The sequence below is a fragment of the Lontra canadensis genome, unplaced genomic scaffold (assembly GCF_010015895.1).
Source record: "Lontra canadensis isolate GAN:19392208 unplaced genomic scaffold, GSC_riverotter_1.0 scaffold5, whole genome shotgun sequence".
In the NCBI taxonomy this organism is placed as follows: Eukaryota; Metazoa; Chordata; class Mammalia; order Carnivora; family Mustelidae; genus Lontra; species Lontra canadensis.
Window position 1 is genome coordinate 22325805 of NW_022630999.1, and position 25131 is coordinate 22350935.

General features: G+C 41.1%; 1 protein-coding gene across 1 annotated transcript in view; it reads left to right on the forward strand.

Moving 5' to 3' along the window:
- The window catches only part of ITK (IL2 inducible T cell kinase), a 63427-nt gene that overhangs the window by 24704 nt on the left and 13592 nt on the right, over positions 1-25131 (forward strand). Inside the window, exons 4-9 of the mRNA XM_032851660.1 lie at positions 693-821; positions 4034-4074; positions 6650-6801; positions 10836-10901; positions 15084-15138; positions 24701-24783. Of these exons, the coding sequence (XP_032707551.1) occupies positions 693-821; positions 4034-4074; positions 6650-6801; positions 10836-10901; positions 15084-15138; positions 24701-24783 (526 nt within the window). The remainder of the gene's footprint in view (positions 1-692; positions 822-4033; positions 4075-6649; positions 6802-10835; positions 10902-15083; positions 15139-24700; positions 24784-25131) is intronic.

Here is a 25131-nt window from a genome sequence, read left to right on the forward strand (position 1 = left end):
CTTGGGAGCCATGAAACCTCTATCAGAAAAATGAGACTAAAAATATAGTTATCCTTTTCCAAGGTCATTGTCTCAAATGGGGTATGAACAGGCCAGGACTGGGTAAGCAGAAAATGCTTTCAAGTCAACGGGCTCAGTAGAAACATTAAAATGGAAAGTTATCAGAAGGGCCCTAACTATGTCCACTGGCTATTCTCCCACTGTGTAGAGCTTTACTCACAGGATGTTAGAGCTGGAAAGAACATTTGAGATGGCCTGTCTACATCTCCATTTCTCATACTTTTCTTCAGCAGGAGAACCTCTTCTTTTTCCCCCTACCAAAATCTCACTTTTAAGCTGCAAATATAGAATGGATAAAGCAAAACTCCTGTGGTTGAAGGTGGGAGAGATGAAGGGGCGGAAATCCCTCCCACTCAGACTTCCCAGTGGCCCTTGGACAGCTTTGTTGGGCCCACTGGTCCAGTCTAATACTCTCATTGCATAGAGGGGACGCTGAGCTGGATGAGGGTGTTGTCCAACCTGGGACATACAATTAACACAAGGCCAGACAAGACCCAGACCCAATAATGCCTAAATCCAACATGTACTGTTCACTCCAGCTTATAGCGGGGTCCAATCTCGGGGAGTCTCGTTGGTAGCCCTTGATAGACGGACCTGGAAATAACTCTTCTACTGGTGCCAATCTCTTTCAGAAACAAGGAATAATAACAGTTTGGTACCCATGTATCATCCGAATTTCTGGATGGACGGGAGGTGGAGGTGCTGTGCTCAGCTGGAGAAGCTCGCAGTGGGCTGTGCCCAGTATGATCCAACCAAGAATGGTAAGAGACTGGGAATTCCCTTTTCTTCTTGGAAAAATGACTGACCTCTCTAGTCTTAGGAGGTAAAAGCTCTCAGCTTCCCATCATCAGGGGCATCAGGGGTTGAATACAAAATTTTGCATTTTCAGAACTTTCAGAGGGAAATTATCTGCCTCTACCAGTAGTCTGTTGATGTTTCTCATCTCAAACCTTATGTCTTTGTGGTTCCTTGTTACTAAAAGTGTCATCCTTGGATCTGCCGTGTCAACATCACCTGCGACCCAGTTAGAAATGTAAATTCTCTGGCCCCATTCCAGGTCTGCTGCTAGATCAAAATTTATATTTTAACAAATTTTCTGGAGATTTGTGAGCATGGTAAACTTTGGAAAACATGACCATAACCCTCAAGTTAGAAAATGTGATCGGCGTGGTCGACTTAAATCTTAAGTTGTAGAGACAGACTTAGAGGTTCATAACATCATTTATTTATTACAGTGGTGTCACATCACACATGTGTTTAATTCCACCAGCTCAACTTTATAGTCTTGGAGGGAAAGAAAGCAAAACCAAGAACTACTAATTGTACGCTGTGGCTTCTCTCTGCCTCCCCTTCAAACTTGCTGTCGATCTCTATAATAATCTCGGAGAAAAGGAGGCCACAGCCCAAATGCAAAATGAAAACAAAAGACATTGTTTCTGGTCTTTGGAGGTCAAAAGCCCTGGAATGTGGGAGTGGGGTGCTACCCATTCTACCCTTCTGTGATGGCTCTGGGACCAGAACCTTCAATGAAGTGCAACTTCACTTACATGCACTTTGATACATGGTATGCTTCCATTCCCCACAGTCATCTGGGGGAGATGGTGTGAGGTCACAGAAGCTGAAGACCTTGAGCAGTTGGGTATGTTCAAGGTCACACAGTGAGGAAGTGCTCTGCAAAGCCATTGTTGAATAGGAATGATGGATAGTGTGAATTGTTTTGCTTCCTTTCCCCTCTCCTCTCAACCTCCCTTACTCTAGCCACCTTGTCTCATCTGTCAGCTTCTCTTTTGCAGGAAAACCAAATACCTCACATTGACAGCCCAAGGCGGATGTGCAAAATGTAACACATGGCTGGGTTTTCCGTGGCTTCCTGAGTCACAGCCCATTTTAGTACCACGTTAACAACCACCACTTCTCAACCTCAACCTTGGGAGAGAAAGTTTAAGGTTATCAGTCCCCTGGCCCAGAAGAACAATATATACCTGGTTTTAGAAGCGAATGATCTTCTACATTACACTATGGACCATATTCACAAAGGCTAGTATTTCATAAAAAAGAAACAGAAGGTTTTATATGGATGAAATCCACCATATTAACAAGATGGCATGGGATTTCCCCAATGTGAGAAAACCCTTTTCAAAGCTAGAGGTCTAGTCTCCAAATTCTTGCCAACACCTTTGCTGTGGGCCCTTGGACCTAGGGCCCTGATCTCTCCAGTGTTAGGGGAACTTTTAGGTGTCCTACAATGAAACAATCTCCCAAGCCCCTTTCCAGTTCCAGAATCCCTTGAGTCTATGTTTCCATTTTGCAGTTTTCACTGTGCATGTTGCAGCTGATCCCTTCAGGGCACATAGTACTTCCCTGTGCAGAGTGCTAGACACACGACTAAGGGTGATGAGCGTCTGAATGACTCACCATCATGACACTTGGAGACGGCTGCTCATGCTGAACTGCTCACCCCATAAACCCAGGGCCTAATTACAGTCACTCTCTGAGGGGTCCTACATTCATGTTTGCAAAAATGAGCTTGTGGAAAGCTTTTAGCACAACCACTGGCACTTACTGAGCTCTCAACAAATGGTATTTGTGCCTGCTATTCTTTCTTATTTGTGTACAGAAGAATCTGAAGCTGAGATATAGCAGTGTGTGTGTGTATGTCTGGAAAGCAGCAGAGGTTGAGCAAAAATGGACCCTGCTCTACCCAACCGACAGCAACACTCATTTCTGCAAGCAGAATTGGCTCTGATGTCATACAATCCAGTATCACCCAGTGGGAGAAGAAAGGAAGGAAGAGTAAGGCTAGAGGAAGAGCTATGCATCGCAGAATATTCAGGGTTGGGAGGGGCCCAAGGCCACACAGCTCATTCCCAGCAGAGCTGCGGTGAGAACCCCAGTCTCCTGGTGCTCTGGGTTGCGTGCAGAATAAGAACCGTGCTTCCAGTTATGTTTGTTTGCTTCTTCTCTGTTAATCACAAACCCAAGTCAATACCCCACCCTGCCCTTTCTTAAGGAGTTAGCACATGGGCTGGGTTCCCATGTCACTGTGTGGGTATCCTTTTACCTCATTCCTGAGAAGTGCTGTCCCAGTCAGGCAGAGATCAACCTCATAGGTTAGTCAACCTCATGCAGAGATGAGGAGCTCACCACCTCCTCATGGAGCCTATTCCCATATTATCTCTAATTATTAAATCATGGTTTGAACTGAGCAGAAGCTTATGTCCACACCGACTCCCAGACATTCAACTTTGGTCTACTGATTCCAGGCCTGACCTTTCCAGGGCCTCAGCAGAGAAATACCAGGAGACAGAGAGGAAGAGATGAAAGGAGGGAGAAAAAAGAAGAGAGGAGGAAAGAAGGCCTAGAGTAGAGGTGAAGAGAGGGAGCTGTGGAGACAAACAGATAAACAGAGAGAGAGGTGCTAAGGGTGTTGTTTGGAGGAGGTAGCAGGAACACATGCTCAAGAACAGAAGCATTAAGGTAACTAAAAGTAGTTTCCAGCCCTCGCCCCGAAAAACACCATGACCCCTCACCTCCCCACCTCCTCTCCAAGCCCACGGCTACCTCAGGAAGCCAATGAGTCACTGTTACCCTGAATCACCAATTCCCACTCCAGGGTATGGCAGGTGGTAGGTGTGTTTGTGGAGGTCTCCCAGCCCACAGGGAAGGACATAATCCTAATGTCTCTGAAGGAACTTTTGGATTAGGCTTTAACTGGGAGTACAGAATATTGACTTCTAGAAGTTTCTGGTATCTTCTACAAAATAAAATGGGAAACCAACAGGCTAAAAAAGATAAAACATGGGTGCTACAAGGCCAATTTTTGTTTCTCTGTGTCTCATCATCTTCTTCTGGCCCTTTTCTTCTGTTGTTTACCTAAGGGCCCCTTTTCTCTGAAAAGCCCCCTGACAGCTCGCCTCCGGTTGGGTACATTCAGTTTCATGCTCATTTTCTTTTTCTGTTTTTCTCATTTCAGCTTCAAAGAAGCCTCTTCCTCCTACTCCTGAAGACAACAGGGTAAGTAAGGGCTCCAACTCTGGGCACAGTGGGCGCCCATCACTGCAGCTGCCTGACTGGCATGACCCCTTTGCACTTTCCCCATCTGCCCAGATTTCTCAAATCCTGGGCAAATGCAGCAGGTTGTAGTAATTTCAGTTGAAATGAACCCACTGGGTCTCTTGGACCTGAACGGTCTCATGGGTCTGTTTTCATAAAATGATTGCTCAGCTGCTAAGTCCTCAGTTTACTTTATTCACTAAACAAAAACTTACTGATATCAAACTGTGTATCCAGCCACCTGACCACTTTGAGGTATAATGACAGCTATTTACATAAAATGGTGTACTGGGGCACCTGGGTGGCTTAGATGATTAAGCATCTCTTCAGCTCAGGTTATGAACTCTGAGTCCTGGGACAAGCCCCAGGTTGGGTCCCCTGCTCAGTGGGGTGTCTGTTTGTTCCTCTCCCTCTGTCCACTCATGTTCTCTCTCTCTCTCTATCAAATAAATAAATAAAATCTTTTAAAAAATAAAATTGTGTATTTAGTCCACACCTTACTTTTGATAATACTTTATATTTTTCAAAGTATTTCCATGTTTCTACTATTTCAAAGATATATATATCTTTATAGAAAAAGTATATACATATATATGTATATACTTATACATGTATATACATATATACTTATACATGTATATACATATATATACATATATGTATATATAGGTATATGAGCCTCCTTTCCTCACTGTCTATTCTAGCCACTTCAGAGGGTTATAGTTTTATTCACATTTTAAAGCTTGGGAAATCAAGTCCCAGGAGAGGTTTTGAGATTTTTTTCCCAAGGCCATTCAACAATTTAATAGTCAAGCAAGTAGACAGCCAAGCTCCTGAGAGTTGATCTTTAACTCAAGGGGTGGTTCTCAAAGTGTGGTCCCTAGACCAGCAGTATCAGCATCACCTGGGATCTTTTTAGAAATGCAATATAAATTCTCGGGCCCCAACCCAGATCTACTGTATTCATAATTCTGGAAGAGGGTCCCAGCAATCTGCATTTTCATAGACCTCCAGGTGATTCTGGAGCACAATGAAGTAAGGAAAAACACTCATCTAATATACTGACTTAAAAGATTTAGGTGATACCAAGCCAACTCTGGGGAAGCCAACCTTGGCTTCCAAATGGTTTCCCCCATAGTCCCACCTATATAGGGTAGAGGTAGGATCTAGGCTTAGAGTATTACTATACATTATTATTATTATAAGCAGGTTTCTCACCACATGAATGTCTAACAGGACATTCAAAAGTTGTACAGAATGTGGGATACTGCAGAGATTTTTGCATTCTTTGCTCTTTCCCATTAAATGCTAGCAGCACACCTAAATCTTTGTGACATTCAAAACATCCCCATAATTGTGGAAGATGCTACCTATAGAGAGGTACCACCATGGTTAGAGAACCTTGCTCTTAGCTTTCTTTTCATAGGAATTGATCAATTAGTTGGGCCTATAATGGGATGAATACAATGATGTCATAACCCTCCTTAATCTTCAGGGACCCTTGTATACAACTCCTTCCTCCATTAGCTCTTGGGGTGAAAGCCTCAGCCCCATTGGCTCTTATCTGCAGTACTCCAATACACCACCTCAAGAGCTCCATCAATATCTAGACTTCAAATCCTAATCTGGGTCAGCTGGGACGACATACTACATCAGTAGGACAAGCTTTTTCTTTCTAGATCTCCAGGATTTTTATACCACCAACTGCTTTGATGTGCTCATAGAAATTTTGGCTTCTCAATACCAATTCTCATCCCCACCAGTAATCTCAATCTCTTCCATATTTCCTGTCTCAAAAATCTGCCAACCTGTATCACGTGTGCCCTTCCTGAACTCCCACAATTATTTGCTTTATCATCTCTTCTTCATGTCTTTAACATGTCATCCTTAAAAAGGTACTGAGAAGTAGATACTTAGGCAAGAGAGCCCCTAAGAGGAAGAAGGAAGTTCATGTGCTATCATAGAGAGAGCATTAAGACTAATTCCAGGGCTAAGCTTAGTCATATCCATTTTCCCATCTGGGCCTCTGTTTCCCCATTCTAAACAAAAGGATGGATTGAATGACCTCTCAGAGGCATTCTAGCTCCAATAGTCTATGATCCTATGGATCTGGATAGACCCACAAGTCAAAGCAGAAAAGCGTGTACTGAGTAACTTAGCACTGATGGCATCACGTAAATTAAGAATACGATGCTTCCAGCAGAGAGGTTGCAACATGTGACCAATAGACTTTTATGAAAAGCATGTGGCTGCTTGGAATTCACTGTGGTCAAAATTTAACACACAGAATGAGAGGGGCAAGGAATTCCAGGTACTGGTTGTCTTTGTGTCATATTCAGTGCTACAATCCTAAGTCAAAAGAAAGCCAACTAGAGAAGGCAGATGGTTTCAGTGACTACCCAATGGATTGCAGGAACTGGTGTGTTGATCTTGCATAGAACCAAGAGCAAGTTATAATTTAGGGACTTGTTGACCTTGTTCTGCAGTTTACCTCCTTTCTATGTCATCACTTGCTTTTGTTTTCTACCTCCCCCAGCGATCACTTCAGGAACCTGAAGAAACCATTGTCATTGCTTTGTATGACTACCAAACGAATGATCCACAGGAACTCATGCTACAGCGCAATGAGGAGTACTACCTGCTGGACAGTTCTGAGATTCACTGGTGGAGAGTGCAGGACAGGAATGGGTAAGGATCTTTTTGCTGTCCCAGGACTTGAGGGGAGGTGGCAATAGAGAAAACACTGGAATGTTTTGTTCTGCCTCCATCAGCATGACCACTGCACTGAGTTAGGAGAGGAGGGCAAAGGTAGAAGAAAGAGGAAGGCAGAAGTGGTTGAGGAGACCTTTCCACTTTTCAGAAGTGGTGGAGGCAAGTCACTTGGCTATGCTCTCTCCCCATTAAGCATTCCCAGCTCCCACACCCATCTAAAAATTCCCCAGGGTTTTTTCACTAACATCGACAAAGTAGGAGATTGGCAGCTTGTTCTACAAGGAAGAACTATTGTTCTTGAGTGTTTAGATGAGACCAAAAGCACATCCCATTGTGAATTGTCTATTTGCAGTGAAAAGAAAAGACATGTAGAAATGGTAATGATTAGTGGTTATATTAAGAAGCATCAGGAAGGAAAAAAAAAAAGAAAGAAGCATCAGGAAGAAAATACTGATGACTTAGCTATACTACCAGTCTTAGAACTAGCCATCTACATGATTCAGGGAGAAAGTTGAGTTGTGCTAATACCAATTGCCCACTATGGGGGTTTTGAATGAAAAAATGTATATATTATGAGCCTTCCTCTGATCTGAAATACAACAAAATTAATTTTGTTAATCTTCAGAGTGCTCTGGGATGTATATGACTTAGATACCAGTACTTAGTTTTAAGGCATCAGATTCATGCTGCTTTATAAGGCTTTAGTTTTTCCTTTTAATATATCAGAGGTATTTACCCAAGCCTTGGCATGTTCTCCAGAATATGACTTCAATGATTGCAATAACTCCAACACAGAAGTGTACCATAATTTAGCAATTCCTTTGCTGGGCGCTCAGGTTATTTCCAATATCTTGCAAATATTAATAGCACTGCAATGAACATCCTTATTAATATTACAGGTTAATATAGTTTTAAAGCATGAGGTTATTACTGATTTAAAAATATACAAAAGAAAAACACTCCATTACTGCAATGTTTTGATGGCCTTCATCCATGTTTTATTAAAAAAAAAAAAAAAAAGATCCAACCTCCATTTGTCACCATATCAGTTCCAAAAGTAATCACAACTAACACTTTCTTGTGTATCCCAAACAAAAAAGTTACACATACACAAATGCATCCTTTCTTTGTGTTTGTTTGTTTGTTTTTTTCATTCACACAAAGGTGATTCATTCTGCTCTTCACCTTGCATTTTACCTTTAGTAATACATCTTGGAGATCTTTCCATATCTGCAGATACAAATTTTTTTTTAAATAATTGCATAGTTTTGGAAGGTGTGCTTGTATTATAAATATTTGAATGATCTTAGATGATAGGATGTTTAGTTTCCAAGTTACTTGTTTTCTTTGTTATTTTAAACAAGGGCACAATGAAGATCTTGTATTGCTCATGCTTATGTTTCTGGGCAATTCTTTGAAAAAAAATTTGCAACATATATATTTTTGAAAATATATTTTTCTTTTGAAAAAATGTATATCTCACATTTCTAACTATGGAACTGGTGAATCAGAACCTGTCTCAATTTTGGTAGATGATTCCCTCAGAAAGACTGCCAAATTTACATCCCCACTACCCACCAACAGTGCGTGGGAGTGTCAACACTGGGTATCACTAACCTTTAGGGGAAAAAAAAAAAATCTAATCTGATGAATAAAAAAAGAGGCACACAAATATCTTTAGGGTTAAGGCTTTACTTTTCACATACACCTTTTCGTATACACCAAAACTTCTTTGTCAAAGCACGTTCTCTTTAAGTAACCTTATTCACGCCACTACAGGGGGAGTGGGGGAAGGGTGTAAAATATGGTTCTTTAAAGAACTGTGGTCCAGGAAACAGGGTTGCTGGCTAACTGAGAATAGACCCCAAAGCACTTCACGGGGAATCTCCCTCCCTCTCTAGCTGACTCATGAAGGCAAGTGAGGCCTGTCACATGCCCCTCTCTTTGCCTATTATAAGGTGTCCCATATCAGAAACAGGTTTAAGACTGCCCGGTTCTACAAACACCAGAACTTACTCAGAAATTCACTCCTCCAGTCAACTGACATTAATTTTTTATTTTTTTAATTTGACACAGAGAGAGAGATCACAAGTAGGCAGAGAGGCAGGCAGAGAGAGAGGGGAAAGCAGACTTCCTGCTGAGCTGAGAGCCCAATGTGGGGCTCGATCCCAGGACTCTGAGATCACGACCTAAGCCGAAGGCAGAGGCTTAACCCACTGAGCCACCCAGGTGCCCCTCAACTGACATTTATTTAGCACACCTAATGTGCCAGAAAATGTCTTCTCCTAGGTTTCACTTCCCCAAATGACAGTTTACTGTTTGTTCAGTGGCCTGTGGAAATGATCAGCTCTGCACTTCAAAGACCATCAAAGAGGACACCCTAGAATCTAATTGGTGTTTTGGGAATTTCCCCAGTGTGCTTTGTAATAATGCAGTATAGTGGAAAATACAGAAGATGAGGAGATAGAAGACTTGCATTTTAATATCCGCTGCTCTTGTTGTAGGTCTTTGGAAAAGTCACTTAAACTTTGGGCATCCATTTTCCTTATCTATGAAATGCAGATGATAATATCAGCTCTGTCTATCTCACAAGGTTGAGGAAATTAGTGAAATGTTAAAAGTGAAATGAGCTTTGTAAATTCTACATCCACATACAAATAAAGAGAATCACCATTTGTGATAATCATATTATAACATAACGTTATGTGGTTGGCATATTAGAACACAGTTATCTATTTGAAAGTAAAAATAGTATTTGACCTATTAGTAGAATTGTAAACATATGGTGTGGCAAAACCAGACATAACCAAGTGGATTCCAAAAGACAGATATAAAAGAAATAGGAAATTTTAGAGCAACTTGACTTCTATCACTTGGAGCAGACTGCCTTGAGCACCATAGTAGGGATGATTCTGAAGCCGGGTGTTCAGTTCTCCAAGGGAAGCATGTCATGATCGACTCAGCTATGGGCCCAGGATATGAGACAATCGTCCCATATTTGGCATCCCCATTCTTGATATTTCTACTCCTCAAAACAATTCTGTGAGACAGATTACGCATTCCTCCCTAAACATCATCACCAGATTGAAAAATGGCTTTATTATATAAAAATTAAAATATGCTTTATAAAGTAAAGAGCAAGAAACTCTCCGGCATCTTTTTATAGACCGGCAGAGCTGGGAGGAATTCTATGCGGAATCTCATGTAGATTTTACAGAGAGGGAGCCAGAGGCCCAGAGAGTAGAAGGGACATTGTTTTCATCTTGTAATATTAAATGCGGTAATGAATGAGAACCTGCTTTGAAAAATACAAGACCATACACAAATGTAAAGTATTTTGATGTGTTGATTAGTCTCTTCCATATGTCTTTGTTTATGCCCAGTTATGTATTCCTGCTCAGAAGAAACTCCCATCTCTAAATCCCAGGTGACTCTATTCTTTTTCTCCTATTTTACCATTTACATCTGAAGGAGTTCAATTAACAACAACAACAAAATATTAGGGAGGTACTGCATTAAAAGTTTATAATGCTGACTGGCAGTATCTTTTGGAACCTGTGGGTGGAAAGTGATTTTTTATATTATTTTTGTTTCCTGGCTATGAAATTGTAGCACTGAAGTGGAAAAAATACTGATTGTCACACCCAAAGAAAATGTTTCCTTATAGAAAATAGAGACCGAACATTAATCTTTTTTCCACGAGAGGAAATTTCACGACGAGGAGAGCAACAAACAAAGCTTTTTAAGTGAAGTAGCCACTTCTTATTTATTATGGTTCATATTTTAGTGGTGAAATCTACCACTTTTAACAGATGGCAGATTTTCGTTATTTTTAGCTTTTATTCTATTTTAACTTTTATTCTGAAACGTTAAAATGTCTTATCACGAATGCCAAATAATGTGAGACTCCACCATCTTCAAATGACTTTTTAGCGGATTGAACCACCTCTAAAACAGAGATGTGAACATTTATCCTGTAATAGTCTAAACATGAATTTCCCTTTTAACAGGCACGAAGGATACGTACCAAGCAGTTATCTGGTGGAAAAATCTCCAAACAGCCTGGAAACCTATGAGTAAGAAATTTTCTTTGTTTTCTAAAAATATGGCATTAAGGTCCTCCTTAGATTAGGAATAAATTATTGGTTGATTATAAAAGTACCGGACATTTTTTTTCTTCTTGAACTTTGATCCCTAAGTGAAGAGTAGAGGAACACTTTAAATAGGAGAAGGGGGCCAATGTATGTTCCCACCTCGCCTTTTATCAAAGAGATGACTCTAAGATATCCACATAGATTGGGTAAAAGGAAAAAGTTTCTTCCGGGAATCTTGGTCTCACTTGAGAAGGAAAAAAGCAGTTGGAACACTGGATCAAATACAAACTCACCTAAAACATGCTTTAAGGCAATACTTCTAATACCAAAATAGCAGACAAATAGGAATTAAATATCTGCTTAGCTTGTATGGTCTATTTCAAGTTGTCATTTATAGAAGAATTCACATGGATATAATTTTAATGGAAATACTTAGTATTTAATAAAATCCAATTGTAATGGACAATATACTCACCACGTATATATGCTCCCTAGCTCCGCGGCTGGAGGTCTTGAAGCAATAGCCCCATAGCACCATGAGAACTCTGTGTTCACAGATCTTCCTTTCTAAATAGCACTTCGCACTGAAATAGAGTTCTTGAAGAAATGGCTTGGGGATTCAGAGTCAAGGCAGGGAAATTACGGAATGAACTTGGAACACCTTGCACCAGAAAGTAAGGAAATACTGCCCATCTCCCAAAATATTTTAATGATGTGGACTTGTGGAATGGGCAAAGAATTCAGCTTAAAATTGTTCCTTCTGGCCAAATATACAACAATTTGAGTGTTAAAATAAGTAACAAGGGTAATGGACTACAATCCATACAATAAAATAAGAATCCATAACAGATAGTTTGACAGATAAGTAAGTAAATACAAGAATAAATAAGAAAGTTCTTTCTTACCATAGACTGCCAGCTAATGAATGTAGAAGGAATGATCATGGTTAAAAGTTACCATTTGGGGGCACCTGGGTGGCTCAGGGGGCACCTGAGCCTTTGGCTCAGGTCACCGTCCCAGGGTCCTGGGATCAAGCCCTGCATTGGGGTCTCTGCTCAGTGGAGAGCCTGCTTCTCCTTCTCCCTCTGCTGCTCCCCCTGCTTGTGCATGGTCTCTCTCTCTCTCACTGTCTCTGTCAAATAAATAAATAGATAAAATCTATAAAAAATAAATAAAAATCATCATTTGTAACTCAAAGCATCAACTAATTCAGGCAAGACACTTCAATGAAAATTTCACAACTAGGGAGGCGAAAGTTTGATATTTACCTAGTTTCAAAGTATCTTCTCAGAAATCACTTACGTGCTCGCTTCGGCAGCACATATACTAAAATCAGAAATCACTTACTAGTAATAGAGTGGAAATATCTCGTAGACCCCCATTTTAACCAAGTGATCCAAGCTCACATCAATAACAGGACAAGACCACCCAGGCCTCCAGATATGACACACTGAGAAGGACACAACATTATTTCTGTGCTATTCCTGCCCAAACACACATAATCTGAGCTTCATTGTGAGGAAATAATAGGGAAATCCATATTCTACAAAATAACTGGTCTGTGCTCTTCAAAAATGTTAATATCATAAAAGACTCAAAAGGCTAAAAAATTGGTCCACAATGAAGGAGCCTAAGGAGATGAGTGTTGATAATAAATGGACTTGTAATCCTGAATTGGATCTTGAGCCATTAAAAAAAAAAAAGTAGGGGCACCTGGGTGGCTCAGTCAGTTAAGCACCCAGCTCTTGATTTCAGGTCAGGTCATGATCTTAGAGTTGTGAGATCAAGCCACGTGTTGGGCTCCATGCCAAGCATAGAACCTGCTTAAAATTCTCTCTCTCCCCCTCTCCTTCCCGCCCTTCCCCCCACCTTGCTCTCTCTCTTCCTCCCTCCCCCCAGCCCCCAAAAAGTGTCAAAACACATTATTGGGATAATGGATGGAATTTGAATAAAGTCTGAAATCAGATTATAGTATTGCCCCAATGTTAAATTTCCTGATTTTGGTAATGATACCGTGTTTATATAAGTATATATTATATTTCTTAGAAATACATTCTGAAGTACTTAGGAGTAAAAGTCTATTCTCAAATGGTTTGGAAAACATACATATGTATTTGTCTATTCAGAGGGAATGTAAAGCAAACACATAAAATGTCAGAAATTAGTTCATCTGGGTCAAGTGTATATAGGTGTTCTTTTATAGTATTTTATAACATTTATATACATTTGAAATTTTTTTAATATGAAAAATGTTCAAGTCCTCACCAAATATAAGATGCCAGGGTTGAAGAATATTAGCTAATGAAGACTTCCATTAACTTATTTGAGCTCTTATTAGTTCAAAGGTGGTCAAGTTATTCATTGCTGAAATTCTAACAGACTCTGTAGTGAAGAGCCATCATTTTCTGGAGAGTCTCTCAATCTGAGAGTAGCTTTGATCAAGTATGTGTGAGTAGCCCCTGCCTCAGCTAACGGCAGAGTCATTGGTTCCAAGAATACTTGAGCACCAATGAAACGTGTAGGAAATAGGCTTAAATAAAATTCTTTCCTTTTTTTTTTTATAGCCAATGCATTTAGGAAAAAAAAAATGGGCATTTATTTCAAATGATCACAAGTTGGGAAGTTTTGTTTGCTTATGCTTTTAATCAGACTCTCGTCATTTATGATGGAGGCAAACTCATAATTCTATCAGAGTATAAACCACTAGAGAATGGTGGAGCCCAGGGCAAATAAAAAAAGATATTCCTTCTCCTGAAGGTATTTTAGGTCATAAACAAAACAAAACACTGGACCATAGAAGCAAAACTGTCTGTGAGCCCTATTTATTCTATACACTGTTGGTTTGCATTTTTCAGATTATGGGATCACAGCTAGAGAATAATATGACTCACAAACATCCAGACATTTAGAACTGTGTGTGTGTGTGTGTGTGTGTGTGTGTGTGTGTTTGTGTATGATACCCAAGATGATGATTTTTTTTTTTATCCTTGAACTTAATATTGTCTAGTTTCAAGTGACATCTGCATAAGAACTCAAAAATGTACCATCTGGGAGCGTAATCATGGTTTGGTACATCCATCCAAATCAGGTCTCCTGCCCTGATTTGGGGGCATAACCTTGGGCAAGTTTCCTTATGAGGCTGGATCTTAGATCCCTTTCCTTTAAAAGGAAGGGTCAGACAAGATGAAGGAGGCACCTAACTGACATTCCCTCCCCGCTCCTGAGCTCAGGGTAGACATCACTCTTAGTGACCTACTGAGCTCAGGTGTGCAGCTTTAGGCAGCTATGACTAATTGTTCAGAGCATGCACATGAGATGAAGCGTATTTGCCATCCCTCAGCTGGATAAGTTACAAGAGCCCACCAAGGTATAAAGTACCATTCAGTTGCGTGACGTTCAAAAGCTCAGGCACATCCACTAATTCCCTAATTTGTAGCTGCTTTCTAGTAGCCACACAAGTTTGATAAGTAATGTTCCTTCCCCACCCAGAACTTCTCTCCTCTGGGGTTTATACTTTCCTGAAACTGATTGTTAACTGATGATCTTTCTATCCCCTCTTATCTAATAAGTAGCCAAGGAAGCCAGGTGGTGGCTCAAGCATTACCAGCAACATTCAAAAACTTCACCTCTAAAAATCACTCATATTCTTCTTACCATTTTGTAGGGGTTTTTTTCACCAGACCTCAAAATTGTAAAAATAATATAATTACTTTGCAGAAGATCTTGAAAACCAGTCTAAAAGAGGAAAATCCCACAATTGCTTTACAAGACTAAACTTTCAAATTTGTGCTCAATTTTTATAGCTGTCCTAGCATCATCCTACTTATAACCACCCACTGACTTACAAAATGGAAAAGGTGAAGGTTTTCTAAAATTTTATTATGGAAAATTTTCAAATGCACAAAAGTAAGGAGAATAACATAACGAACCTCCATATGCCCAAAACTCAGATTCAAAAATTATTGATACTTTACCAATTCTGATTCATTTGTTCCCTTCCAATTAGACATTTTATTACCTGGAAATGGTTTGTGCCTTTGTTTTTGAGTTGAAAGCACTGGTACAGAGAGAAAAGAACCAAATCATTTTCTAGCATTATCTTTTACAAGTAAATAATAAAAAAAATTCAACTGTCATTGACATATGACTTTTTCCTGCTTTCAGGTGGTATAATAAGAGTATCAGCCGAGACAAAGCTGAAAAACTTCTTTTGGACACAGTAAGTCTCCTTAACCTACCTTTTGACTTAAGATAAAATGAACTGTGCTCTTTTTTCCAGCCACGCTGTCGTTTATGCCAGTGCGGTAAACTGACATACTGGATTACAGTGGTTTTCGTGTCCAGTGGAAATATTCTGGGGATTTTTAGAAACTAGCATATAATAGGATAAGAAACTTGGGGAGCGTCCAAGGCCTTGGTATTGACATGCAACTGTGACAACAGGTAGGGTGGCCTTTCCAGCCACGATGCCTGATCCCAGGGAGCCCGGGGGCTAGCTTGCCTTGCCAGCTTCTCTGGTGAGGTCAGGGGTGAATGTGACTTAGATACTACTTGGTTGGGTTGTGTGTCCAGAAGAAATACATCCCTTGTTTCAACTTTTTTTTTTAAGATTTTATTTATTTATTTATTTGACAGAGAGAGATCACAAGCAGGCAGAGAGGCAGGCAGAGAGAGAGGGGAGGAAGCAGGCTCCCTGCTGAGCAGAGAGCCCGATATGGGGCTCGATCCCAGGACCCTGGGTTCATGACCTGAGCCAAAGGCAGAGGCTTTAACCCACTGAGCCACCCAGGTGCCCCCTCAACTTTTTTTTAATGCACCAGTTCTTAAGAGCCATGCAGTATAAGTAGCAGGACTGATCTTGCCCAGCGATGTCAGAATAAAAGGAGAGAGGGATGAGAAAAGAGAAAGCAGAATGCGGTGGGGAAAGTACAGGTCCCAGTTCCTGCTCTCTCACCAACACATTGGGTGATCTGGGGGATGTTTCTTCTTCCTGGACCTTAGTTTCTCAATGAGTACAGGACGAGTGTTGGATTAAGTCAGTGATGACAGTTACCCAGTACTCATGCTGTTACCCTTTGCTCCTGATCTTATATGACACCGTTGATCATGGTGTATGGCTTTGGAATCCTTCACAACATGGGGCTCCAGACAGCTGCCATCAGGTGACTGGCACCCAAGGCAAGCTCTCTCTGCCTGGACCAGAGGCCATTTGTTATTCCAGGACAGCGCCTCTCCAATATCTGTGTTGATGGCTCACACTTTTGTGGTCGGTTTTCAATTTCTGATTTGTCACATACTTGTATTTTATAAAAGAAATGAAAATGAACTACTAGAAAAAATAAAGAAGCAAAGACACAAAAAATGCAAGTTCAATTTTGTATTAGTCTTAGATTCATTAGACATGAAATTACTCTGATTACTATGAAAAAAATTTCTAAATGCCTACTCTCGATTTCTCTTTTTGTATGGTGGCAGACCAGCTACAGTGTGCCAACTGGCACCCATCCGCAGACCGCACTTTGAGCAGCACTGAAAATTGCATATTTATGGCTCTTTCAGAGAAACCAAATGCATGGAGTTATTGAGAAAAGGTCTTCCACAGAGCAGTCAATGAATTTACCAGTATACAGGCCTAGAGCAGTTGTTCTCAGGATTGTTTGCACATTAGAATCCCCTGGGAAACATTTTTTTTAAAATACCAATGCCCAAGCCCCACCCCAGATTAATTAAATCAGAATATCTAGTTGGTTGGATCTAGGCATTAGCAATTCAGAGAAAAATCTCCCCAGGTGAGTCTGATATTCAGACGATGTTAATGACCTGTGCCCAACACTAGCCTCACTGGTGACACCAGTACAGTATGTATGAGTTAATGGAAGCATTAGTCTCTCTGTGCTAAAATGTCAACCCTATTCCTGCCATTTCACCATATAACATTTTCCAGTTTGGATCTTAAGGTTTTCCTATCTTTAGGGATTTTATTTTATTTTTATTTTTATTAGAGATTTTATTTATTTATTTGAGAGGGAGAGTGAGCAGGAGAGAGAGAGAGAGCACGAGCAGGGGGAGCAGCAGGTAGAGGGAGAGAGAGAAGCAAGCTCCTCACTGAGCAAGACCAATGCAGGGCTCAATCCCAGAACCATGGAACCATGACCTGAGCTGAAGGAAGACTCTTAAAGGACTGAGCCACTCAGACACCCTATCTTAAAGGATTTTAAATTAAATTGCAGATCTTTCCTGCACAGAATACAGGTGGGGTGACCAACTCATCTTGGTCAGCCTGGGACTGTCCCAGCTGAGAGTCCTATGTCCAGGAATCCCCACCCTGCTCAGTCCTGCGCAAACTAGGACAGCTGGTCACCCAACCCAATAGCCACTATTTGCACAGTGGTTAAGAATGAGCCACAAAGAAGGGGACCCAGGACCATGCCAGGGAGGGAATGAAAGACTGTGATGGTAATAATGCTAATAATTAGTGCTAATAATTAATATTTAATGCTAATAATTAACTGTGTGCCTTTAAATTATTCTTTGATAATATTCATCAAATATGTACTTTTGTAGAAAGGGAAACTGGTAACAGATTGATTCATCCTATCAAAGGCAAAAATAGAATTTCTAAAAGAGGAAAGGTGGTGGGGAGAAGGAAAACCCACAGTCATACCGGTAGCAACGAACCCCATCTTCTTTGAGTAAGTTGCTGATAAGCAAGCAGCTAGCCTAGAGGACAAGGTGAGATGTTCTGCCCTTGGGCAACTTGTTCTCATCAAAGAGAGGAAGTTCAGTTGTTTATGGATTTCCCAAAGGACTCTGTGCTTTCCAGGGAGTGAGGCACAAGAGGCCGCCCGTGTTCTGGCCGCCGCCGTCAGTGTCTCCATTAGCGGCCACCTCACCTACGCTGTGTGCACACCATTTCCTTCATTACGATCGCTGGCTATAAACTCGAATACTTTACCATTTTGCTGAGCGCAGAATGAAGCGCTTAGGGGTGCTTGAGACAGGATCTTTGGGCCTCAGTAAGCTTTAGACTTTGCTGGGAAACAAGACAAACTAGAGAGTTAGAGGATAATCCAAGGTAAACTGTGAATGTGCGGCAGGCTTTCAGTGACCTCGGAGCTCAGACAAGACTCCAAGGAGTCACATCTCGTGCGTGGGTGGGGGAGGGGGGGACACTGAGCTGAGTCATGGATGGACTCTTGGTTTCTCCTCGGTTCCACATCAACTCAGCACTTAAGATCATTTCCTGTGATCCCCAGGAGGTCATGCATTAGAATCACCCGGGACTCTTAAAAATCCAGAATCTGAATGGGCCCTGCCCCAGAGCTAGAATCAGAATCTCCAGAGTTAATCCCTGGGAATCTGTATTTTTTCCAAGTCAAACTTGTGATGCCCGGGCAGCCAGCTCAGCTCTGAGCTCCCCAACCTGTGTTATCGGATAACACAGTAAAACCTGACCAATGAGAACTAACTGAGAGGATTGCAGAATTAATTAAAACCTTGAATTATAATGTTTGAACAAGTGCAGTTGTGTTATTTTCAATCACACGTTGGTTAATGAAGTGTTACCCATGGAGCACTTGAAACAGCCCACATGAATGACAAGCGGAAGAGGTTTCCTGTTTTATAGCAGTACTTTGGAGACACTTAAACACATTTTGCTTGCTGGGGCACTTGAAACATTCCTCCCTGCTCCTATTCTGAACACTTTACCTCCTTGGCTAATATAAGGGCAAACTTCAGTGAGTCCCTGTATTGCCTACTGCTTGAAACAAAGACAGAATTGTTTCCTGGGTGTGTTTAGTATCTGTCTGACAAGCATAGGACCCTGAAGAGGTGGATTGATATATTTTTATTAACTAGACCTCCTGACATACAGCCCCATCCTTAGTGCTCCACTAAGATGTAAAGGCTTTATCTTCCCGCTGCACCTGGAAAACCAAACTGGATTTTTGACAAAGCAGTTGCTCAATAAATAGTTGTTGAATGAAAGAATACATCAAATGCTTCACAAGTGTTTTTTCATTAACAACATACTTAGGGGTGCCTGGATGGCTCAGTGGGTTAAAGTCTCTGCCTTCGGCTCAGGTCATGATCTCAGGGTCCTGGGATCAAGCCCTGCATTGGGCTCTCTGCTCAGCAGGGAGCCTGCTTCCTCCTCTCTCTCTACTTGCCTCTATCTCTACTTGTGATCTCTCTCTGTCAAATAAATAAATAAAATCTTTAAACAGAACAAAGCAAAACAAAAAACAACCATGCTTAAAGAGAATCTGGCTGATTGGGAGCATCACTGGGGGATTTTTTAAAAATATAAATTCCAAACTCCAGCCCTCACCAGGAAGAAGCTCTGGAGGTGGCCCCCAGGTGGTTCTCCTGGGACTTACCCAAGTTGGGAACCACAGAAAGGCATGTCCTATACTGTCCTATCAACTTCTCAGATACACCACCTCTAAGAAGCCTCTCATGTTTTCCCTCTTCCTGGCCGTGGAATGTGGTGGCCTGGCCTTGGAACCCTTATGGTGCAATATCATTATTTCTCCAGTGGTACTGTTCTCACTCTGCCTTGGGCCTCAGGAATTTCTCTTCTCTTAACCCATTTAGGTAGAGGGTAAATTCCTTGGGAGCAGGTATTCCACACCTTACAGCCTCACACACATTAGGTGACCTGAATTTCAGGCAGTAGCCTAATTCCAAGGCATTGGTTTATCTTATTTCAAAGATGTCATTAAAGATGTAATGTTGACTTAATAATGGATTTGTTTCAGGAGAAGAAAACAACTGGTTCCAGAATGTGTCAGTGACATTCTCCTAAGTGTAATGCCACAAGACAGGCTATGAATTACCAGTCTGGTTTGTGCAGTAACCTACCCTGTGTGTTAAGATTACCTTCTGTAAACTCACCTTTAAATCATATGGGCAGAAAGAAGGCAACAGACTCCTAATAAGTCAACATATCTCAGATAAAGGCAAACAGTGGAATTAATACTTCCAACAGATGGTGTAAGATAGCACATGACAATAATGGTTAACGATAGCCCTAACAGTCCTTATTTTGGCAGATTCCAGGAAATCTTCTATGCGCTTTAATTCTCCCAACAACTGTATATTTTATAGATGAGGAAACCAAAACTCATATATTTAATCAGGAAATACCTGGAATTCACAGAATTATAGGCTGGTAAAGTAAGAATTCCATTTAAAGAACATCTGTGTTATAGAAGAGTAAAATGAGGCCAAGTTCAGCGTGTGAGTTGGTGGCATGGTTCTGAACTAGAGGGCAGGTGTGTACATACACAAACCCACAGGTGCGCGTGTGTGCGCGCACACACACACATGGTAGTAAGGTAATATATGAGTTAACTTGTATTCTCCCATCCCCATAATTCCCATCAATATATTTCACCAGCTCCATGACATTTTTCCCTACTGTTGCCTCTTTATTTTTCTAGGTAAATTAGTACAAGGTAAACTGAGAACTTGAAAGTGTCCCAAGGGAATGAGGGCCCCCCTTCCGGCTGTATTGTACAAGTCAGTGCCCCTTTGCATGGCGGTGATGTGAGCAAATACCTTTTAAACTCCAGTGTTCTTGGTGGTTGTGACTTCCTCTGAGCTAGCCCCTTACAGGAAGTAGGCGGTAAAGCACATTCTAGATGCCTCACTTTCCTCAGAACTCTAGACTGCCTCAGCCCCAGACCAGAGTTTCCTGTCACCTCACTGAATGTTACTTAGAGCTACCATGATGGGGGAAGGGCTCTGAGCCTCCCATGCTCAGCTGAGCTGACTGCAAACCTCACCTCCCCTTTTTCTCACATCTGTGGATTACTCTTGTTAACAGTTGGGTCCCACTCTGATCACAGTTTAAAAAAAATAATAATAATGGCTTCTTTGGAGGAATTAGAACAACAATAAAACATTCCTAATTAAATAGATGTTTGCACTCCCCCCTTTATAGACACTTGATAAACATCTGCGTTTGTTTTATTGTTGTTGTGAGGTTTGTTTGGTTTTTTGTTGGTTTGTTTATTTCTTCCCATTTTAGAATAACTTAGATTTGTAGACAAAATCTTCCTCTGCTAAAGTTTGGTTTCTTCCTGCCTTGAGTTTAACCCATCACATTCCACTGAGGCAAGAGTAAAAGCTTCAGTATTTGGCAAAGGGGGAAATCTCTGAAGACAAACTCTGCTACATGTAGCTCAGGGATGACTATCACAAACGTGATGTCGAGAAAAGAAGCCAGATGCAGATTCACTTTTCACAGTAGCCGCAAGGTGGGAACAGCCCAATGTCTGTCCTTTGATGAATGGACAAACAAAATGTGGTATGGTCATATGATGGAATGTTATTCAGCCATAAAAAGGAACAAAGTACTGATACACACTACAACTTGGATAAATCTTGTAAACAACATGTCAAGTGAAAGGAGCCCAGTGCAAAAGACTACCTATTATATTATTTCATTTACATGAAAAGTCTAGAATAGGCAAATCTATAGAGATAGAAAGCACATTATTGTGGCAGGGGTGCCAAAAAAACAGAGGCATATTTGGGGAGTAATGGAAATGTTATAAAATTAGATTAAATGGCACAACTCTATCAGTTTACTAAAAATTATCAGATTGTATGCTTGAACTGGGAGCATTTCATAGTATGTAAATTATGCTTCAAAAGCTATTTTTTTTAAGGATTTTATTTATTTATCTGACAGAGAGAGAGAGAGATCACAAGTAGGCAGAGAGGCAGGCAGAGAGAGAGGGGAGGCAGGCTCCCTGCTGAGCAGAGAGCCCGATGTGGGGCTCGATCCCAAGACCCTGGGACCGTGACCAGAGCCGAAGGCAGAGGCTTAACATACTAAGCCATCCAGTGGCCCCTCAAAAGCTATTTTAAAATCAAATGAGCTAATTGGGGATTTTTGAGGTCATATAGATCACCTTTATTTTAGAAATCAAATAAGCTACTAACCCTAAAGGGGAAAAATTCAAATGGTTGGAAAATCAAGTTGTTTTTTGTTTTGTTTTGTTTTGTTTTGTTTTGTTTTAGAAAAAAAAATTTTTTTAAGATTTTATTTATTTACTTGAGAGAGAATGAGTGAGAGAGAGCATGAGAGAGGAGAAGGTCAGAGGGAGAAGCAGACTCCCCAAGGAGCTGGGATCCCGATGCAGGACTCGATCCTGGAAGTCCGGGATCATGACCTGAGCTGAAGGCAGTCGCTCAACCAACTGAGCCACCTAGGCGCCTGAAAATCAAGTTTTTTAAAGGAGGATTTGTAAGCAAATGTTAAAAGGGTCTTTAAAATTTCACTGGATAAATGATTTACATTTATATCTGAGAAACGGAAAATAAGAATCTGTTTAACACTCGTCTGCTCTCACCATGTCCAAGATTCTGCACAGAAGACATTGTGGGTAATGTGGGATGCTAACTACAGGCTCAAGATCTTATATTCCTCCAGAAAGATTATAATGGATTTTCTTAGATTTAAAAAGAAATCATGAAATAAAAATTTTGAAAATAAATTCTATGTGAACAAAGAATATTAGGACTGTTTCAGGATGTCTTAGAAAAAAGAAATACAGTAGCTTTCTGCATTTTCCTCAATTCTTGCCCTGTTTTCAGGCAGCAGCCAGAGGAACCCAAATTTACAGCCTTAGGATAGGGAGACCACGGCTAAGCAAGAGGGACCTAAAGATTCAGGTCTCAGCTTTAAATTTCTTTTTTCTCCCCCAGTTTTAATAGCGATATGACCAATAAATATATCTGTATGTTTATCAGTATATACATATATGTGTGTAATGATTTTAAAGTGTACAATATAATAATTTGATATCTATATATAGCAAAATGATTAATATAATAAGTTTCATTAATATCCATCACTACACATAGTTACAGATTGTTTTCTCCTGTGATGAGAATGTTTAAGATCTGTTCTCCTAGCAACTTTCAAATAGAAAGTACAATATTGTTAGCTATTGTCATCAGTCTGGACCTTGCTTTCCAGGTCTTATTTACCTTATAACTGGAAGTTTATACCTTTTGGCCCCCTTCATCCAATTCCCCCACCTTCCACCCCCACTCTGAATTTCAAAATAGATCCTTGAAATCCCAGAAGAGAAAAGAAGAGTTTTGGGAGTTTCACATTTATGTGGTAAATTATAGGTTTGACAAGAATGCACAATAATATAAGGGCCAGTTGTCCCCAGCCGCCCCCCCTCCCAACTCCCCGGCTCCCAACACACACACCCCTGTAGGTTTAGGGCCAAGTTAGAGGTAGTAGGTTATATTTCTGTATGAGCTTTCTAACTTTTAATGCTGTTTTCAGAGTGAGAGACTACTCGTCGGGTCTATTATAAGTAAGAGCTACATGTCCAGTTGAGTCAATGGCAACCAAAGCTGGATGTCTATAAGAATCACATGTTGAGCTTCTAGAAAGTTCAGGAACCAGGGTGCCAGTCCTAGAGATTCTAAGTGTGTAGGTAAGGGGTGAAGCATGGTTCACTGTCTGTTGTTGTTTTGGTATTTGTCTTGTTCTATGTTTCAGTTTCTTCAGATGACTAAGTGTGGGACACAGGGGTGTAGGGAATTAGGCCAGAGCCATAGTTCTCAACCGGGATGATTTTGTCCCCCAAGAAATACTTGGCAGGGTCTGACATCCAGTTGCTAGAGGCCAGAGATGCTGTTAGACATCTTAAAATGCTGGGATTCTAGGAGTCATACAATTAGCATGTCCATCTGTGTATCTTGCTTTTATTGTGTGTAGACAATCCACTTTGGAGCTTGGGGGAACAACTCACATTGTTCTAAATTGCATGCGCTTTGCTCCATGTGCTACCAGTATGTGTGGCACACACATGAGCCTCATGTGTTTCGCTGGCCTTCACCTGAGGCCCTCACCATGTTGAAGCTAAGTAGATCATAATAACAGTTTTTGCAAAAATTACCGGCACAGATTTACAGCTGGATAGGAACAGAGCATTAGACATGAAGTACTCCAGACAGAGTTCAGACTTAAAGTTCCCACCAGGAATGAACACATTGGCATATGCATTTGCTTGTATTTTTTCCATCAGCTCTGGCAAAACTGTTGAGGGGGGGTGAAGAGTACATTCTTGGGGCCTTCCCTTCTCTCTACTTCCCTCATTAGATGAGGAACTTCATGGGTTTTTTTCCTCCTTTTGCCCACAGCAAAATCAGCACTCTAGAAAGGGGCTAATGCATACTTTCCCATTAAGGAACTGATGAAGCTTCAAGATCAGAAAGCTTTGTGCCCTTGGAGGGAAATGGAGAAGTAGCTTCTAACATGTGTTGAGGGGCGGTATTATGGAACCGTGGAAGGAACATGAGCTTTGCTCACTTGCCACATTCAAGGTTCAAAGCCCAGGTCTGCCACTTGCTAGCTATGGATTGTGAGAAAGTCACCTCAGCCCTGTGGCACTCAGTATCCTCATCAGTAAACTGAGGATATAAAATCTAGATTGCATGTTGTAGTGAGGGGTGGGTAACATCTGTACAAGCCTGGTATGTGGGGACCCTCACAAGAACAGAGCTCCATTTATCTGTCTTCATTCCCTGCTTACGTCATCACTAGAAGTCTCTGATCCATGACAGGACCCTCAGGAAATACCTGTTCAATGAACAAATAAAACGGTAGCCAGTATTGCTGAAAGTGTGCTCTATGCGAAGCTGACGTATTATCTTTCCTCCTTTCACAGACAAGCCAGTGGAGCTGGAGGCATGAGGCTGGTTTCCTGGGATCACTAACCCTCTGTATTTTCTAACCATTCTAGGGCAAAGAAGGAGCCTTCATGGTACGAGATTCCAGGACCCCGGGAACATACACCGTGTCTGTTTTCACCAAAGCCGTTGTAAGGTATGGTGCCAAGTCAGCTTACTAGAAATGGTGTGCTTTCCCTGATCCCTTTGAGAAAGCCAAGGTCAGGGAGATGAAGGACAGAACTGAAGTCGTTTCACTAGAAAGTAACAGAACTGGGTCCAGACACCAGGTTCTCTTCTAAGTTAGCTCCCCTGAGTGCAGAGCTCTAAAGAAATAAAAGTATTTGAGCAGCAGTTGATGGGTTTATAATATAACCCACAGCTAACAGAGAAAGATAACTTTCAGCCAGAAGTGAGAAGATAGGCGTTTTAGTTCTGGCTTGGCTAATAAAGCTCCCTACCATTTACTGAGTCCTTACCATGTGCCAGAATGTTATTGTTTCTG